Genomic DNA, 20,828 nt, shown 5'->3' on the forward strand with positions numbered 1-20,828 from the left:
ATTTTGAGAGTGGTAGAGTATGTGTCTTGGTGGGAGAAGGGTGCAGTAGCAGAGATAGAGTGAATGTAAGATATCAAAGAGAGGACAGTGGCCCTTGTTCTCATTGAATGGAGAAAGTTATTGACCTTCTTCCTATAGTGCTAGGCACTCAACCAGACACCTGAGACTGCACTGATTTGGGGGCATATCAAACCAGATTGGCATGGTCTGGTGTCATGCCTTGTCTGCTGGTCTTGGGGAAACAAGAAGTTGCATCTCTGGACAGTCCCAACCAGCAGGACCTCCCGGTCTTTACTCTCAAAGAGGGGAACCAATTTTCCCATTGCCAATATATCGGGGACAAATCTCAGGACATCTGCAGTGCAGCTTCAGAGTTAAGATGCTTATATTTTACAGATGGTGCCATGCAAAAGGATACTGGATTCTCTGGTGTCAGCACCCATCTCCCTGGCAAAGCACAATTCCCCTTTCTGAACTATTAGAGCAGCAAAGTGGGAAGATGGACATTCAGCAACTCTCTCTGCTAGCCTCACAGCGAAGCATTCTCCTGGTGGAAATCTACCAGATGGCTGCTGACATCTGTAAAGCAAAAAACATAACCCCAAAATGACTTCCATATATGCACACTTCACAGGAACATAATCAGACAACAAATGATACCAACCACTCTGCTCAAGATTGTACAAAGCTGTAAAGAGTTGTGAACATAGTCCAGTCCCTCACACAAGCCAACCTTCCATCCATTGACTCCATCTGTACTTCCAATGCCTCGAGAAGGCAGTGACAGAATCAAAGACCCCTCTCACCCAGGTTACAATCTCTTCTGTTTAGCAGAGGATACAAAAGCTTAAACACATGTTCTGACAGATTCAAGAACAGCTTCTTCCCTGCTGTTATTAGATTTCGGAATGGGCCTCTCAAATTTTAAATCTAATGTTGATCTTGCTTTTTGAGCACCTTCTCTGCAGCTATAACATTATATTTTTTGTTCTGTTCTATTACTCTAATGCACCTTGCACAGTCTGGTCAACCTGTACTGCATACAAAACAAAACTTTTCACTGTACCTATGTACATTTGACAATAATAAATCAACACAACAAATCTATTCAATATCAATCAGGGCCAGGGATAGATAGATGACAAAAACTCAGTAAAAAAGGTCACGTACACAGTGCTTTAAAAGGGATGGAAAGTTTACACACAAGACCTAGATGGCTAAAGGAGCTGCCATGAAGAATGGAACAAAACAACCAGGAAGAGACAACCTCTTGTTTCACAAGCGAGCTGGGTGGAAAGAGAAGAATATTAGGGTCGTAAAGGCATTGCACACTTCACACTACTGTTCAATGGACTAATATAAACATAGGTATTTGTTGTGCTGACCTGCTTTGTGGCAGGTGGTCATTGTAAGTTAATATTAATGAAAATATTCAACTTTCTTCAATAATGTTTCTGTTACAGCCTGCTGTTGGAAAAGTCATGCAACCATTGTCAGCTGCGCAAGTTGTAAATACTATTGTGTAAGTGTAATTGGTCATCCTGATATATGCAGGCAGGGTTGAAACATCACTCAACTCAAGGAGTGCCAGCGCACAATAAATAAGAAGCAGATTTAAAGGCAGGAATACAAATAAATGCAGATATATGTGACACAGAAAATAATTATAATTCAATTGACATTTATAAATATAATCAGAGAAAAAGGTTGTAAATGAAGGGATTATAAATTTTACTGGATTGAAAAAACTGGAAATTGAAAGAGGGATAAATTACAAAAATTGCCAGTCAGTTAACGAAACAGGACATCAAAGGTTAGGCTAACACCATTTCTTGAGTACAGTGATCATGATTCCTGACTGTCTTCACTCATTCAGATCAAGTTAAAAAACACAAGAAACTGTTCATCTTAATAATTCTCATATTCTTAACAGCTCCTGCACAGCTTTGTAATCATGAATGTTACCTGCAGCCCTTGTGCACAGCAAGAAAGTTGTAGGCAACAGATAACTATTCTTAAAATGGAGCTGTATGCGAAGAAAACCTTCACAAAAATCTTGCTACAATATAAATAACTACAAAGCAAACAATGGGTTAAGGTCTTTAGAATTATCAATGTAAAACAAAAATCCACAATAATTCAGGAATGGGGCCGAATACCCTTATTTGATTTGTAACTGACATCCTACACTATTCAATTGAATTTTTATCCTGTGTAGGCAACTAAGGGCAGACAATCAATACTGTCTTGTTACTGTTGCATACATCCCAGGAGCAGAAATAAACTTACTTTCCAATTTTAGATACTTGTTTTCCAAACTTTCAAATAATTCCAATAAATCAGCCTTTCTTTTTACTGTTGCAACTGTTCTTTGTTACTTAAGAACAGTAATCGTTAGTGTACAAACATGGAAATGATGAAAGTGGATAGCACAGATACTACTATTGGTGCAGATACGGAGATTCCTGAGGCTAGTGAGGAGGCAGCTGAAGGCACACATGGTTAGAGCTTTTGGGGCTTGGATTGGTTGGCAGCAAGTGAGGCGAAATATTGGAAATCATAGCATTGGCTTCAAGCAATCCTCATTTCTCAAGCATACTATGCCCATTGTCCATTGACACTCATTAGCCATTTCTGTCCCACCAACATTAAGTAACCCCCACTCTACTAAGTCATAACATTGTACTCATTGGGATGAAAAGATTATCATCACAACCAATATTTAGCTGCTGATAAATAGCCATGCCTATAATCAGCACTGGCTTATTAACAAGTCTGTAATTTTTACAATACACTCTGATGTTTACTAACATTCTATTGTTTGCGATTCTTCATTACAACTGAATTAAGTTTTTTTGTCAATGCTACTAGATCATTGTATGCACAAGATCTTACTGCTGGAGCATTCAAATAAAACATTTCTTCAGTTAACTTATTCCATTCTCCATGAAGACTTTATGTAAGTTGTTGTAGTTTTAAGGAACTTTCAGACAGGATGCTTTAATTAAAGAGCAATAGGCAATATTTAAGTCTTGAGTTATATGCAATATCTGTAAATAGACAGAACAGACTCAATTTCTACTTCTAACAGTACAATCATTTCCATTAATTCAGCTACTTATTGCTCAAGGTCCAGGACTAAGGAATTAATTGTCAGCATTCATAAAGAATTATAAATTTCTCATTTTCCATCCATTTTTGGAATCCACAATATAGAAAGACATGGAACATTAACAAAGAATAAAACAATGAGGTAATTGTGGTAGAAAAAACACAAATCTGTATGGATGACTACAGGTCACTTAATGCTGTTCAGTAAAACATTGGAGGTAGATTGGAAGCTAGGAGCATTACCTTGTTGTCACTGTTATACAGCACTCATTGAAATGGAAGTCAAATTATACCACACTATGGAAATGCTTTGAATTTAGAATGAATCGAACTTTTCACAAAAGACAAGCTCTTGGTTAGGAATAGATTGGTACTGGGATAATAATGAATGAAAGTTTATGGTTGTGAGGCATGATCCAATGCAAAGATACAGGATTGAAGTTGGGATAAAAAAACCCTAACCCACTTACTCCTCCACCCCATTTAGAATCTTATTTATATAGAAATTTAAATGAATCTAGAATAAGAAAGAAATATGTATGGAAAGCAGCATATATTCAATGTAGACACATTGTCTAGGTCCCACCAACAATTCACTTTATTGTTTTGTTGACACAATAACAGCATGTTTGAAAATGGAAATTTTTCAATCTACTGCTTACTGATGTGAAGCGAATGGTAACAAACTTTTGTTTCAAATGTGTGATATCATACTTCATCTTATTGGCTTAAACATGTCAAAATTAAGAAGTCTGACGTGTTTCTGTGCATTTTGTTCTTCCAAAGTACAGGATAACCATCAAACAGTTAAAAAAAGTTTGTTATGTTAAGTGATTTGGCTCAAAAGGAAGAAGCCCAGGGTAATCCTGTTAGCTAACGCACTATGCTTCTGTCTATAAACATGTGTTCAAATGCTGGTTAGAAACAGCACTGACTGCACTTGTTTGGACAGAATCCTTGAGTCATAGATTCATAGAGACATTCAGTACAGACAGATCCTTTGGCCCTTTGAAACTGCACTGATAAAACTACTCTAAATCTGCACCAGATATCAAAGTGTGGAGCTGGATGAACACAGCAGGCCAAGCAGCATCAAGCTTTTGTGCTCCTAAGATGCTGCTTGGCCTGCTGTGTTCATCCATCTCCACTCTTTGTTATCTCAGATTCTCCAGCATCTGCAGTTCCCATTATATCTAAATCTACACTAGTCCCACTTTCCAGCACTTAGCCCATAGTTTTGAATGTTAGAACATTTCAAGTGCTTGTTCAAGAAGTAGATTTTAAAGGTTGTGATGTTTATCTCCTCAACTACTCTCCCAGACAGATCACACTCAGGGTGAAAAATCTTTCCTCTAATCCCCTCCAAACCTCCTGCCTTTCACTTTAACATTATATCCCTGGTTACTATCCCTTCAATTATGGGGAACAGCTGCTTTCTAGCCACCCTGTCCATGACTCTCATAATCTCATATTCCTCAATCAATACCCCCTCTGCCTTCTCTGCTCTAAAGCAAATGCCCTGAGCTTATCCAGCCTCGTTTCATAGCTAAAATGCTCCAGGCAACATCTTGGTGAATCTCCTTTTTACCCACTCCATTCAGTCACTTCCTTCCTATAGTGAGCTTACCAGAACTGCACACAGTATTCGGACTGTGGCCTCACCAAAGTTCTGAATAGCTCCACCATAACTTCCTTGCTCTTATAATGTATACCATCTGAAAAAGGCAAATATCCCATTTCCCTTGTTAATTACCCCGTTAACCTGTCCTGCTGCCTTCAGGAATCTGTGGACAAGCACCTCTCTTCCTCTGAGCTTCCTAGTATCCTGTCATTCATTGAATACTTCCTTGTCTCATTACTTCTTTCAAAGTGGAAGAAGTACTTCACACTTTTCAGGGTTGAATTCCATCTGTCTTTGGTCTGCCCATCTGACCAATCCGTCTGTATCCTCCTGTAGCCAAAGGCCTTCTTCCTTGCTATCGTGTTGCAGCCAAGTTTTGGGTATTCTGCAAAGTTACTTATCACCTCCACCCCTTACCCCCACATTATCTGCTATATCATTAACAATAAGGGACTGGTACTGACCCCTGTGATACGTCACCGGATACTGTCATCCGGTCACACAAACAACCCTTTACCATCAGCCTCAGTCTCCTGCCACTAAGCCAATGTTAGGTCCAATTTGCCAAGTTACTCTGGATCCCACGTTTTTTTTACCTTCTTTATCAGTGTTCCAGTGGGACCTTGTCAAAGGCTTTACTGAATACCAAATAAACTACAACAGCTGCAGAACCCTCATCTACATTCAATCAAAGATTTTAGGCATGATCTCCCTCTGACAAAGCCATGCTGACTATCTTTGATCAAATCTTGTCTCTCCAAGTAGAGATTTATTCTCTTCTTCAGAAGTTTCCTTAATTTAGCAGCTTTAATCAAATGCACTAACTCAAGGTACAAAATTGTTCTATATTGGTAACCTCATCTTCAGATGCCACAAGGGCGGTGCAGATGCAAATTACACTGTTACCACTTAAAACATGCCTCTACTTTGCATGGTCAATGTTGTTTCTGACTCAGTGCTGTGTTGGTACCAGTCAAGGAAATTGAAAGCACGAATGATAATAGCCAAACTTCAACTGCATTCAAACACCTTTTACATCTTTGAACTGTTGCAGTAGTCCATGTAGTGTAGATAAGCTCATGCTCCTGTAAGGGCAGAAATTCCAAGATTTTGACCAAGTGACCTTAAAGAATTTGTGATACATTTCCAAGTCACAAAGACATGTGATTTGGAGGGAAACTGATGGTCATTATTCCCATTGCTTTGGAGACATTAAGGACTGCAGATGCTGGAAGACAGAGTCTATAGGTGTGAGACTGGAAAAGCACAGCAGATCTGACAGCATCAGAGGAGCAGGAAAGTCAATGTTTCGTGTTGAAAATGAAACATTGACTTTCATGCTTCTCTGATGCTATCTGACCTGCTGTGCTTTTCCAACCTCACACCTATAGACTCTTATTCCCATATTCATTGTTCAGAAAGATCATGGGTTTTCAAGGTGTTGTTGAGAGAGGCTTGATGGGTTATTGCAGAGAAGTCTGTAGATGGTACAGATTGTTACCAAGGCAGATGGGGCAATGTGCAAAATACATGAATCTGCATCCAATTGTCTCCAAATTTCCTCAGATAATCTACCCAGAGGGGCATCTAATCAGAGAAAATCACTACCATAATTAGAATAGAAGGAAATGGTGAACAGCTGGGAGGCTCAGCAAATGTGGGAGAGAAACAACTGGAGGATCAGTGAACAGTTAAGAAAGTCAGTACTGGTGTTGAGGGAGATTCTTTTATCATGGGTCACAGGATGAGAACTGAGTCCCAGGAGTGCTGAGAGTGGAGTGCTGGGCTGACGGCCTGAGAGCCAGGTGTTGTCGGGCCAAGATGTTGATCAAACTGGTGAGTCCAGAAGCTGGGTGTTGGGGCACACAGAGCCACTTTTGCCAGGGCTGGGTTTTTTTTTGTCAAGGAAAATTGCCAAGGGAGGGCAGGGGAAGGCATGAAGAGACATCTGCAGGCAGGTTTGGGGAGGGAGAAACAAGCTGGTTGTGGGAAGAAGACGAGGCTGCAGAAAGTATAAGGGAGCAGAGGATACTTCAAGATGGTATGGCAAGGAAGAGGTTACAAGAATGGTGTTGGGTAGAAGGAGGCTGCATGAAGTGCTAGGATGGAGAAGGAAGTCGCATGAGGGGTGTTAAGTGAGGTTGGTTGCAACACGAGGGAGAGATGTTTCAAAAGTAAATACAGAAAAGTTTTAAATCCGTCAACAAAGGAATACTGATCTAACTGGGAGCCAACAAAACTTTAAATCGTTGAGGTAATCAAATATTTGCAATTGAATGTGGAATCTCTAGTCTAAGCCCGCATAGGTTCAGGAGATATGATATAAGGAAACATATCATGGATCCTACTGTAATGAACAATGTTAATTGTTAAAATTAAATCTGAGATTTGAGATGGAGTAAATAAGGTATTAAATGCCTAGTCAAAATGTTATAGCTTTGAACATATGCAATGGAAATACATTAGCTGATTTGTCAAAGTTGTGTGTGGGGGGACAGTTCCTCATATGCAAAAGTGTATGTTAGTTATTTTGATAAAAAAACTTTTGTTAACTTAAACCAGTTGTCTTTTAACAATTTAAATACTGTGTTGTCCAGGAATAAATGCTGCCTGTTATGGCTTTGAGTTTAATGAGAATAGATAATTATTGCGGATATTTATGAATTATTCTGATTATGCATTTGTGTGATTCCACATTCCTCATATGTTAACAGAAAGACTTAAGGTTTGTTACTACAGGACAGTACCACATAAATAGATTAGTGAGAATGAAAAAGTACTCCCCAAGACCAAAAGTAGTGTCAAGAAATCAAAAATAGTCCCAAACAAAATCTTAAGATGAGTCCTTAAAGAATAAGTTATTCTTTCCGTTTAAGATGTAATGAAGTTTAAGGTGGTGGATGAGATGCCAACACTCCACAGCAATTACAAACTACGCTAACTTGATCTGAGCAATATAGAATCTCTCGCTCAAATTTCCCACTTGATCAATTCAGCCCAAATCACATTCACCAGTAGCATACTCCATCAAAATACCTAGAGATAGTTATCACCTGAACAAGACTTCTTTAGAACCTCTTTAGGTGGATTCTTGGCAACCTTGGTTGCATAGATTCCAGGCTTGTTTATCTTACACCTTTAATAAACCCTGTATGTTGGTCTGATCAAATTTGGAAAAACTAAAACAGCAGCAGTAATATTGTCCAATTCCTGATCCATACTGTAACACTGCCTTCACGTTTTTGAACTGTTTACCCACGTAACACATTCTTTGCATGTGTGCCTTCTTTGGTTTCTTTTCTGTCACAACTTTCCCTTGTTCTTCAGAGCACAGCTGAGTCTGGCCACAAATTTTCGATGTAAGTTATTGTCCTTCCTGTTGGTATAGCTTCCAGGTTAAGAATTGCCAGGTGACATGGTTCCACACAGACTATTATGCAAGAAAATTAATTCTGCTGTCTGGAATATTGATGCAAGCGCAAAGAAGCCCTTTTGAAACAATTTTAAAAGCAATTATAGTTTCTTCAGGCATTTAAGGAAACTATTAATTGTCCTTACTTCACTACTTCTGTCCCAAAGGTTGAAAAAGTTTAATCGTGTTTGGTAAAAGCTGTTATTGAAGCAATACCGCAAACCCAGGCAAGGGGTGTGGCTTGTTCTGGATCACAGATGTTTTGCTGTACAAGGGTTAAGCAAAGGTATTAAGGGATATGAGCCACAGGCAGGTATATGAAGTTAGGCTACAGATCATCCACTGTCATATTGAATGGTGGAACAGGTTCAAGGGGCTGGATGGCCCCAAGCTGTTCCTATGTTTCTAATATTCAGCCCATCAAGTCAATGCCCAATTTTTCAAGCAACAGTCCAGTGAAAAGAAATATTTGCATTTAGGCAGTGTTTCTGCATGATCAAAAGATATCCCGAAAGTTCTTTAGAGCAGTTTGCTTTCTTTCATACCATGGTCACTATTGTAATGTAATTAACGCAGCACATAACTTAGGCACAATACACTTTCACAAACAACAAATTGATATTGACAGAATGATTTTGTTTTCTCATTATTGATTGAGGGGCCCCCAACACCAGAGATAATGTCCTGGTTCTTTTCGAAATAGTGCCATAATATCTTTCTCAACCATATGTTCAGAAAGATTGGACTTTAGTTCAACATCTCATCCAAAAGACAGGACCTCCAACAGTGCAGTACTTCCTCACTACTATGCTGGAGCATAAGTCTTGAGCTTTCTCTTTGGACCCTGGAGTGAGACTTGAACTAAGATCTTTATGACACAGAGATGAGAGTGCTATCCACTGAGCACACCAACTAGTCCCACTCCACTTCACTTTTCAGGCTAATATTAAACCTCATCAAACCCCATCATCAGGGCATTCCAAACTTTAGCCACATATTAGGTAAAAACCTAAAATCTGTGCCCCCGGTTATCAATGCAACAGAAATTGGAAACAGTTTTCTTTATTTACTCTATCTGAACCTTTCATGATTTTACAGCACCCATGTAAAGTCTCCTTTTAGCCTTCCCTGCTTTAATGAGAGCAACCCCAATTTTTCCAATCTATCCATGCAACTGTAATCTTGCATCCTTGGAACCGATCTAGTGAATCTACCTTTTCCAAAGCATTAACATCATTCCTAAAGTATGTCCAAAATTCATCACAACACTGGAGTCGAATAAATGATTTATATAGGTCTAACAAAACTTCTTGGCTTTTGTACTCTCGGTATCTACTTAGAAAGTGCAGGATTCCAAATGCTTTATTAAATGCTTTGTTAACCTGTCATGTCACCTTCACCTCCTTTAAAATTACATCATTGGTGGGCTCTGAAGCAATTCAAAATCCTGAAACTCTCTCCAGAACAGCATTGCTGATATACCAGCACTTATATGGAGTGCAGTGGTTCAAGAAAACAGTTCATTGCCATTTCCCAAAGGCAAGGAGGGATGGGCAATAAATGCTAGCCCAGCCAGCAAAGCCCAAACCCGCTGCATGAATAAAAGAAGTAGAGGGTTGATGAACAAAATGAACATTACATTCATCTGTATTCCTTAAAACGTTATGCACTTTGTATGGTAAACAGAAGTTAAGAAACTTTTAGACATGCTCACCTCTGTTTTCAATGGGTGCTGTATAAAATTTACAACAAATGATGTTGTTATTGCCACAACCACACACTGGGCATTTCCTCAGAGTGGTCTCTGAACTAAGAATCTATATGAGCTCCTATGAAGCCCCCTTTATTGTTTTCAAGTGTTTGAATTTATTTTTAAACAGCTTTAAGCTTTAAATAAGATAAAGGTTAATTTATTCTATAACTGCTGATGAAAGGTTAACAAGTCAGAAAATACAGCAGCAATGATTTAAAGTAATAGGAATTAAAGTTGCACTTGAAGATGGAAGTGATATAAGTCTCTAATATTGTTGCAAGTCTAGCTTGCTGGAAGATTCACTTTTCAAAGTGAAGAGGTTGAAAGCTGATATCTAATTCAGCAGCTGCAATGGCTTCTGTTGTTGAATAGTTGGAGATCAATGTTCCAATGGGACTGAGTAAAACAAGTAATGGAAGTGATTGAAAAAGCTCCTTTGTTTTGCTCTTTACTGTACTGCAGGTTGTCACTCTTGGAGCCTGATTGATCACAGCAGTCTTAGTTACCTTCCTCTGTCTCCTGTTGAGAAGCAGTCAATGTTTCATGATGAATCCTGCAGGGTGTTCAAATGATTCTTTTCAAAATGTGACCACACTATTCAAGACGCATGGGAGACAGAAAGTAGGAAGCTACAAGCCAATTGACCTGACATCTGTTATCGAGAAAATGCTGTAATCCAATATTAAGGAGGATATAACTGGGGACTTAGAAAATCTTGATGCAATCAGGCAGAGTCAACATGGTTTTGTATAAGGAAAATCCTATTTTACTCAACCTACTGGAGTTCTTTGAAGAGGAAGAGGGCAATGTGAATAAAGTAAAACTGTGGATTTGCTGCAATTCAATTTTCAGAGCGAGTTCATTCAGCATCACATCAAAGTATACTAATTAAAATAAGAGATCACGGTGTAGGGATAACATATTAGTAGGGACAACAGATTGATAAGCTTACGGGAAGCAGTGAAATAGCATAAATGGGTCTATTTTGGGTTAGCAAGATATTGTGAATGGAGTGTTAGAGGGATCAGTATTGGGATCTCAACTATTGAAAATTTATATTAACAGCTTAGATGAATGAACCAAATGTATGGTAGCTATATTTTCTGATGATGCAAAGTAAGGTAGCAAAATAAATTGTGAAGGGGTCATACGGAGTCTGCAAGGGGTACAGACAGATTAAGTGACTGGGCAAAAATTTGGTGGGTCTGAATCTGTCCTCTTTGGCAGCAAGAACAGAAAAATAGCATATTTTTCAAATTGAGTGAGATTGCAGAACTTTTATATTCAGAGGGATATGTGTTTTGTGGTATAGAAATCACAGTTATCAAGCAGACACAGCAATCAATTATGAAAGCAAATAGAAATGTTGCTTTTTTATTGCAAGGATGATGAAACGTAAAAGTAGGGGCATTTTGTTGCAATTGTCCCATGCGTGGTGAGACCACATTTGGAGTACCATTTACAAATTTCTACAGTGGTTGTCTCCTTATTTAATAAAGAACATAAAAGCTTCAGAAACAGTTCAGAGAAAGTGCACATGACTGACGTCTGCGATGGAGGGATTATTTAATGAGGAAAACTTGACACAGTCTGTATCTGCTTGAGTTTAGGAAAGTGGGAAGTGATTTTATTGACAATCTTGATAAGATATGACAGAGTGGCTGCTGAAGGAATGTTTTCCCTCATGGGAGAATGAAAGTGAGCGAACACAGATATAAAAACAAGGAGTCTTCCAATTAAAGCAGCTAAGGATTTTTTTTTCTCTTTCTGAGGGTCATGAGTCTTTGGAACTCTCTTTCCCAGAAAGAAGTACAGACATTAAATATTCTGAAGGCTGAGGAAGAAAGATTCTTGACTAACAAGGGAGTCAAAGATTATCAGGTTAGGCAGGAATGTGGAATGTGCTACAATCAGATCAACCATGATTTTATTGAATGACAGAGTAAGCAGTGGAGGTAGAATGGCCTACTCCTGCTCTTAATGTATGTGTTCACAGAGCTAAAAATGGTAATTTTGATTAAGTATGATTCCACAAAGCAATGTCAACTTTTAAACTGGAATTCCTTGTGATGTCTTTCTTCTCTCCCACACTACAGGAGCTTTTGAGATTTCTCATCTTTTCAATGGACATTCCTAAAATCCTTGAAATATTTAACACATTTCTGTGACTGCCTCTGAAGACAACACAACCTGATTGTTTCTTCTTGTTTGCAACTAAATTCACAAGATAAATCATTTGGATCCTGGGGTCCATTTTGGAAGACTCATTATATCTACTTTAAAAATAGATTCTTTTTACACAATGTATAATATTATAACTACACATTGGTGATTTTTTTTGTAAAATCTATGAGTTTCTTCCTATAAGACACAGGATATATAGGCTTAGATGCAATGTATTATTTGAAGCTCCTTAGTTATTATGAAGCATTATGCTGGGTTGAAACAAGTGTAGCTGCAACTATCAATTAGGCTTTTAAACATCATAGTATTATTTTATAATTGCACCACATCTTAATACAGCTTGCAAATATGTTCCATTAGCTGTTATTTCCAAATCTTCAAAATTATTTCAGAGGTGCCGGAGCCCATCTTTAGACCCATGTTGATTCCAATCTGTGTGCTGCTATATGACATCTGAGAAAATGGAAATCAGCTTTTACGTTTGTATTGACATCTTCAATACCACAATTTTCAATTATATGGCCATCTTTTTCTATCTGATTGTATGGTATTATGCTACTAATAATCCGTAACTTCATTCAACTTCAACTTTGCAAGACTAAAGCAATCTGTTCAGTCAAAGTGAAGACTTGCTCTCAATTCAGTTCCTTTCCCTGTTGTTAAAATAAGCTGAATTTGAAATGTACAAAGCTTATGCTGGAATTGAATTTGAAGGCCTCTTTCATTGTCAAAACCACCCACTTCATTCTTTGCAAAATTCACCTTAAATCATCCCCTTGCCGACTCATGATATAAACCTTCATAAATCCCAAGTTAAAATTTTCCAACATTCTTAACACTGGCAATTCAATTCACTCAAAACTAAATGTTTTGCATCATTTCCTGCTTTAAACCCTCTTCACATGTCATTCCTTGACCAACAACCTTTCTTGCCTTTTCCGCAAACTTAATTCTCGTTTATACGTCAATCTTTGCTCTTATTTCACCCTATCTTCCCTCCCCAAACTCCTCCAATCCTTTATCCTAGCACATGCCCCTCATATTTTCTTTCCCAGACAATGGCACATCTTCCCCTCCCAACTGGTGGTATAACCTTCAACTATCTCAGCCATGGTTTGGTATTTTCACCAATCCCACCATTCATTTTTGCAAATGATCTCCCAATCATCAAAATTTTCAGAGAATCATAGAATTTTATAATATAGAAGGAGGCCATTCAACCCATCATATGTGTACCAGCTCCCACAATAGCTACTCAGCTAGTACGACTCTTCAGCCCTCTAATTCCTTCACTTTCAAATATATATTCAGCTCTGTTTTGAAACCTCTGATGGAATCCACCTCCACCACTCTTCCAGGCAGTGTATTTCAAATCCTAAAAACTCTCTGAGTAAGGGAGTTTCTCCTGTCTCACTCCTAACTGTTTTGCTGACAATTTTGAAATAGTGATGCACTAGTTACTGATACACCAACTAATAGAAACTGAATATCCTTCTTTACCCTATCAAAATAGTTCATAATATTGAACACCTCACAAGGTCATGTCTTAATCTTCTCAGCTCCAAGGAAAATAAGCCCAATTTCTCTAATCTGTCCTTATATCTAAAATCCCTCATTCCTGGTATCGTTCTCGTAAATCCCCTTGGCACTTTTACCAGGGCTTTAACATCCGTCCTCAAATAAGGTGCCCAGAACTGAACACAATACTCCAAAAATGGTCTGACCAATGACTTGTAGAGGTGTGGCATCACTTTCTTGCTTTTATAGTCTACACCTTAATTTAAAAGCCCAAAGATCCTATAAGCCTTCTTAACAACTGTTTCAAGCTGCCCGTCAACCTTCAGAAAATTATGCATGTGAAGCGTGACATCCCTCTGCTTCTGTTTCCCCCTCAAAGTTGTACCATTGAGCTTGTATTTTCTCTCTGTGTTTCTTCTACAAAAATGCATTATCTTAAATTTCTCTGCATTGAAATTCATTTGCCAGATGTCTGCCCATTTGGCAAATTTCCTCAAAACTTTGCCTTTACTATATCTCTTTAATTCTGTCTCACTACTGTTCAGTATCCATATACTACATTCATATGCATTAAAGGATACGGCATATCCTGGCACATTTTTCTGCAGAGCATACAAAGATGTTTTTACAAACTATTGCTGCTATGGAAACATACGTTAGTTTTGTTGTTGTCATGTTAAGTTACATTAGTGGAGTCATGTGATATCTCATGCAAATAATTATTTTGATCAAAATCTTAAATCATGCCCTAAAACCTCATTAGTTATATATATTACAGATACCACTTTGTCAATTATTACTGGTGTTACTATTTAGTTAAAAAAAGCTATTCAATTTGTCAATGCAAAACTTATGGAATTTAATGTGAGTCCTGTGTTTCATATACTACACCTATACAGAATACATCATCAAACTATTGACAATATAATGAAGAAGGTAACAGTAATGGAAGAAAAAGTTTGCTCATTTAAGCCAAATGCTCAGAATTTCACTGAAACAAAGCATTTTCTTTGTCTAGGTTCCAATAGATAATTTTCCTCCCATTCATTCAGATACTATATCGTTTAGTTCTAGAGTCACATAGTCATACAGTGTCAGACAGCGTGGAAACAGACCCATCAGTCCAAATAGTCCATGTTGACTTCAATCAAAAAATAAATTTCACTAGCTTTTACTGTAAAAAAATCCCAAAAGAGCAAAACCGTTTGGAGTCACTCATCATATAGGAATGAGAAAATGTATTCTAATTGAATAACAACATATGAACTGGGAATTGGAAAAGGGTATTTAGCCTTTTGAACCTGTTCTGTTATTCACTGAGAAAATGGTTAAACTTCTCCAGCAATTTCATTTTAGTACACTATCATCATAACTTCTGCTTTACTTGGTGCTCAAGAACCTGTGAGTTTATCTTGAATATACTGAACAACTGAACAGTCACAGTCTTGTGTGATGCAAACTGCCAAAGATTCATCATCCAAAGACTGAAAACATGTCTCCACATCCCTGTCACAAATAGTTGACTCATTATCCTACAGACAGCCTCTTAGTATCTGCCCTGTCAAACCCTTTATGAAACACCTACACCTGGTCATGTCTCATTCTTCCAAACTCCAGAGACTACAAAATCATTCTGTCTAAATTCTGTTCATTCGGGCAGCCTTTTAACCCAAGAATCAATCATGCAGAATTTTTCAAAGCAATATCTTGCCTTCGATAAGGGTACTAAAATTGTAAACAGTATTCCAGGCGTGAACTCCCCTACACCTTGCACAGCTCAATTCACTTGAAATCAAGGCTAACACACCTTTTTGTGAAGAAGGGTCCAGACCTGAAACGTCAGCCTTCCTGCTCCTCTGATACTGTCTGGCCTGCTTTGTTCATCCAGCTCTACACCTTGTTATTTCAGATTCTCCAGCATCAGCAGTTCCGACAATCTCTCATACACATTTTGCATTTCTGTGCCTGCTTGCTAACTTTATTTTAACAAAATAATCAAATCCCTCCACATGAAACATACCTTTTATTTCATGCCTTCCAATGTATGAAATTTGAAGGATCAAACTAATTTTGTTTTGCTCCCATTATGTAAATTTGAAATGGGATTAAACCCTTCTCTTTATCTGTTACACAGAATCTCAATGAATCTCATCTTCTTCTTTCTACTCCCAATGGGTGAAATTCCACAGCAAACCAATGTCTTAATTCTTTAATTCATTTTCAAGTCTCCTCTCAAACAAATGGTATATGATAACATTCTTGTGATCCCTTCAAATAGACATCAGTGCCCACTTCTACTTGTTAGGATCATGTCAGTGAATGAACTTGGGAAAGAGAAATTTGGAAACTGCTAATATGGATAACACGCAGTAGGTTCAGCCTATCAATATCTGAAATAGCAATCCTGGGATAGCCACTGGAAGTTAAAGAAAAATAATGAACTATTTATTCAATGTTATATGTTTTAATGTATTAAAGTTTTGAGAGGGGGCTACAGAATGACATTATCTATCAGTGAAGTAAAATTCTTAAAATAGCAATATTCCAAGAGCAACATTTTCAAGAGTTGGGCTCTTTGGCAGGATACAGTTGAATTTTTCCTGAACAAAAATCAATGTGTTCCAAAGTTAAAAGGAACTGTCTGAGTGAAGGGACAAAACCTCGTTATGTCCATTGTGATCGTTGAGATTTATGTGAATATTTGAAAGCTGGTTGATAGACCAGCGATTCCCATTTTGTCAAGTGCTGCTCCCATTACATAGATTAAGACCTTGACTGAAGTAAAATGGGCTGTGTTGTTGGAAATATGTTTTTTAAAAAAAACAGACTACACTTAGATTGACAAGGCTCTTTGTAACAGTGACCGGTACTTGGTGAAAATAGCTCGGCCATTTGTTGTCCCGCGGATTTGGGTGGGTTCATCCAGCTCTACACCCTGCTATCTCGGCCATTTGTTGTGGTGCCTATAGCTTAAATCATGTGGCGATGTGTCTGTCGGTAGTTCACTTCTCATACCTGTAAACTAGAGAACTATGCCGAGAACTAAACATATGCATTAAAAAGGAAGGTGGGAATGTGTACATTGCGTTTTGGGTGAGCGGTGCAGGGGTTGAAGAACCGCTTTCTTTTACGCACAAGTGACATGAAACCTTTCCGAGGTGGTATTTCTTGACAAAAAACCAGGAAGATCCTAAAAGCATTCCAAATTTAAAGCAAAACTTCTCGAACCTTTTATGTTCGAAAATTCCCGTTTTATTTCTAGAGCGAGAGTCTAGATTGAAGGAAATATTTTCAACTTTCGAGTATATTTGCGTGTTGGGTCTACAGATAAAAAAAGTTCGCGTTTTCTAATCCCATGATTTGCCAGTTTTCAAAGCTTGTCAACAGAATAGATCGTTATAACCCTCTGTCGATTCATTTTCAGTGAAGATTACTCCCAGGACTGGACGCCGTGAGGGCACGACTTCGCTATCGTCTTCAGATAGACACACACCAAAGGCCAGTCTGTCACTTGAAATCTCTGACCTGATTGCATGGTGCAAGGTTCCTGTTTGCAAGACCTGTGATAACCCTCAAGACGGATATCTAAGGAAGGATCCCATTCTAAAGATGTGCATGCTAGGTGGATTGGCCATGCTAAATTACCCGTAGTGCTCAGGGGTGAATGGGTTACAGGGGGATGGGTCTGGGTGGGATTCTTCAAGGGGCGGTGTGAACTCGTTGGGCCAAAGGGCCTGTTTCCACACTGTACGGAATCTAATCTAATCTAATCTAGTGCATTATAAAGAAATTGCGCCTCGGTGGCCCATGTTAAGAATCCTGGACCACATTTATTTAATGTAAGAGGGCTCTCCACCTTGGAGCTCCGCCTGAGAGTTCGCTCACTCAAGCTCTGAGCTCCCACAGTCGAAGATGCGCAGATTAGGTGGACTGGCCAGGCCACAGTGCCCAGGAATGTGCAGGCTAGGTGGATTAACCATGGGAAATGCAGGGCTACAGGGATGCAGTGGTGGGGGGGGAGGGGGGGCGGGCGGATGCTTTTCAGAGAGTCGGTGTGGACTCGATGAGCCGAATGGCCCACTTCCACACTATAGGAATTTTATGGTTCTGTGATTTAGGACCTCCCTTCCATCAAGCTCCAGTAACGTTTTAATTGAGTGAGATGCCCTGGGATCGAGCAAACAGCTCACACATGTACTTCTTACACGTGTCCCCTTGTTCAATCCGTTGCAGAATTGCAGAAATCGTGGGAAGCTGCAGTTGGGGGGAATATTCTTTACAGGTTGAATATTTAATCAGCAGATTTCGAAGACAGCTCAGACCGGGTAAAGCTGTCAGGACACCCGGCTAATTCCTAAATAAATAAATGCAGCGTTGAAAGGGGAAAAGCAAAAGCGTTCATTCAATTAACCATTAACAATAAACTATACTCTGGTTAATTCGGTGCAACTTCAGGGCACCGTCAAATCTATTTACAGTTATTTTATAGTTTTAAAAGTTCGAACGCATCGCGATCTAAAGCCGGGAACAATTCATCCCAGTCGAGTCACGTTCCTTCCCACTCAGAGAATGCATGCATTTGAAAATCCTTTTTCCACATCAGCCCTGAACTAAAAACATCTCCGGTGCCATTACACATGGAAGCAATTAAATTAAAACAAGACAGAAATAATTTCCAAATAGAGGTTAAGTTGGTTAGAATAGTGCGATACAATACGCGCATGTAACTCTCCACATCTTCAACCCGTGCTGTAAATTCCTTAAATGAAAAGCAGAATCTCATTTGGAATTGCAATGGTTAAAAATTGAGAGAAGTGTAAAAAGTGCAGCCGACAAAGGAGGGAGACTCACCAGCGATGGTGGCGAGAACAGTCAGTGGCAGGAACGCAGGTGCCATGCTGCAGACTCCGATCTTCCCAGGACTGGAGCTGCCCGTCTGCCTCCGACTCCTGCTGCAGTGTGGGAATCTGCTGGATCAGAGACTCCCTGGTCCCCGCCCCTTTCCCAGTTATGTTACTTGTCGCCAACCCACTGCCAGCTCAACTCCACCTTCACACCCAGCTGCAGTTCTTAACCAGCTCAGAGCTCACAAAGCATATGAGGGTGAGAGATGGCAAATCTCCACTGGGCTGAGTATTACACAGTAATCCCCAAAGAAAGCTCTGCTGCATCTTGGAGATAGTATGGCTATTTCTGTAGAAGGGTCCCGACACGGAACGTCAACTTTCCTGCTCCTCTGATGCTGCCTGGCCGGATGTGCTTCTCCAGCTCCACAATGTTATCTACTGCATCTTCTGCACTACGCAGGTCGAATGCTAAGCGCCATCACATACTTTCAAAAAACTAACACTAAACAATTTAACCCAGAAATGCTATGTTCCCAAAGAATCAAGAAGAAAACGCCTTTTCTTTCAACCATATTGTAACTCAATCTCCCTTGCTGTCTAATCTCTCTCGCATTCTAATCTTCCTGCTGCTTTAATTTTTGATTTGATTTATTATTGTTATATGCACATAGGTACAATGAAAGGTTTTGTTTCATGTGCATTACAGGCGGATTATACATTATAAAGTGCATTAGGGTAACAGAACAGAGAGAAGAATACAATGCTATGCAGAGAAGGTGCACAAAGAGCAAAGTCAAGTTAAATGTGAAATTTGAGAGGCTCAATCAGAAGTTTAATAACAGAAGGGAAGAAGCTGTTCTTGAATCTATTGGCCCGTGTTTAAGCTTTTGCATCCTTGGCCATACAAAAGAGGGTGCAAGAGATTGTAGTCGGGGTGGAAGGAATCTAATCTCCATCACCATCTAAACATTCGCTGACCTCCCCTTTCACATGTTCCTCTCCCCTTTTTCAACAGCATAAAATCTATCACATTTCAGATTCGCAGAAAAATCATACCAGTCTTGAAATATTAACCTAATTCCTATCTCTACAGAAGCTGCCAGACCCATTGAGTTTATCCAGCACTTTTTATTTCTCTTACATGGCAACAGCTGAGCTTGAATCTTACCTTAGCACTTCAGGTCAAGTTATTGAATTTCATGCAACAAAGCTTCCAGTTCTTTGCAGAGATAGAACATAGACCATAGAACACAGATAAGTACAGCACAGTACAGGCCCTTCGGACCATGATGTTGTGCCGTGGAATATTCCAAATCCAAAAATAAAATAACCTAACCTACATTCCCCTCAATTCACTGCTGTCCATGTGCATGTCCAGCAGTCGCTTAAATGCCACTAATGACTCTGCTTCCACGACTACCACTGGCAAAGTATTCCATGCGCTCACACTCTCTGGGTGAAGAACCTCCCTCTGACATCTCCTCTATACCTTCCTCCTAACACCTTAAAACTATGACCCCTCGTGGCAGTCAATCCTGCCCTGGGGAAAAATCTCTGGCTATCGACTCTATCCATGCCTCTCATTACCTTGTACACCTCGATCAGGTCACCTCTCTTCCTCCTTCTCTCCAGAGAGAAAGGTCCGAGCTCAGTCAACCTCTCCTCGTAAGACAAGCCCTCCAGTCCAGGCAGCATCCTGGTAAACCTCCTTTGCACCCTCCCCAAAGCCTCCACATCTTTCCTATAATAGGGCGACCAGAACTGGACACAATATTACAAGTGTGGTCTCACCAGGGTTTTGTAGAGCTGCAGCATTACCTCGCGGCTCCTAAACTCGATCCCCCATTAATGAAAGCCAAAACACCATATGTTTTCTTAACAACCTTATCCACCTGGGTGGCAACTATGAGGGAGCTATGCACTTGAACACCAAGATCTTGCTGTTCCTCCACACTGCCAAGAATCCTGCCTTTAATCCTATATTCAGCATTTAAGTTTGACCTTCCAAAATGCATCACTTCACATTTATCCAGGTTGAACTCCATCTGCCATTATTAATCGCTGTAGCTGCACACTAATTTTTTTCAACATACTAGAAAACTAAGATTTTTCTACGCTTTAGAATTTTATAGTTATTCTCCATTAAGATAAACACTGCTTTTTTATTATTTTTTAAAAATGTTTCAGGCAATTGTTTGCTTTGGGTTCTCAGTCCATTATTGCAGTGTTATTGTAGAAGGATACTTCTCTTGCTCTTTCCAGTAGATTACCACCTCCACATTGTCATTGGAAAATCTGGGTGTCAGCGCAGCATTTACCTTGTAGAAGTCAGTTAGTTTCAGCATTTAAAACGGCAGGATACACAAAGCGCCCTTCTGTTTT

At 39.3% G+C, this 20,828-nt stretch overlaps 1 protein-coding gene across 1 annotated transcript in view; it reads right to left on the reverse strand.

Moving 5' to 3' along the window:
• The window catches only part of rxfp2l (relaxin family peptide receptor 2, like), a 90,524-nt gene extending 71,963 nt beyond the window's left edge, over window positions 1-18,561 (reverse strand). Inside the window, exon 1 of the mRNA XM_048544049.2 lies at window positions 18,451-18,561. Coding sequence (XP_048400006.2) covers window positions 18,451-18,496 — 46 coding nt within the window. The 5' untranslated portion in view covers window positions 18,497-18,561. The remainder of the gene's footprint in view (window positions 1-18,450) is intronic.
• Window positions 18,562-20,828: the final 2,267 nt, after the last annotated feature.

Source organism: Stegostoma tigrinum, chromosome 15, assembly GCF_030684315.1.
Source record: "Stegostoma tigrinum isolate sSteTig4 chromosome 15, sSteTig4.hap1, whole genome shotgun sequence".
NCBI classification, from domain to species: Eukaryota; Metazoa; Chordata; class Chondrichthyes; order Orectolobiformes; family Stegostomatidae; genus Stegostoma; species Stegostoma tigrinum.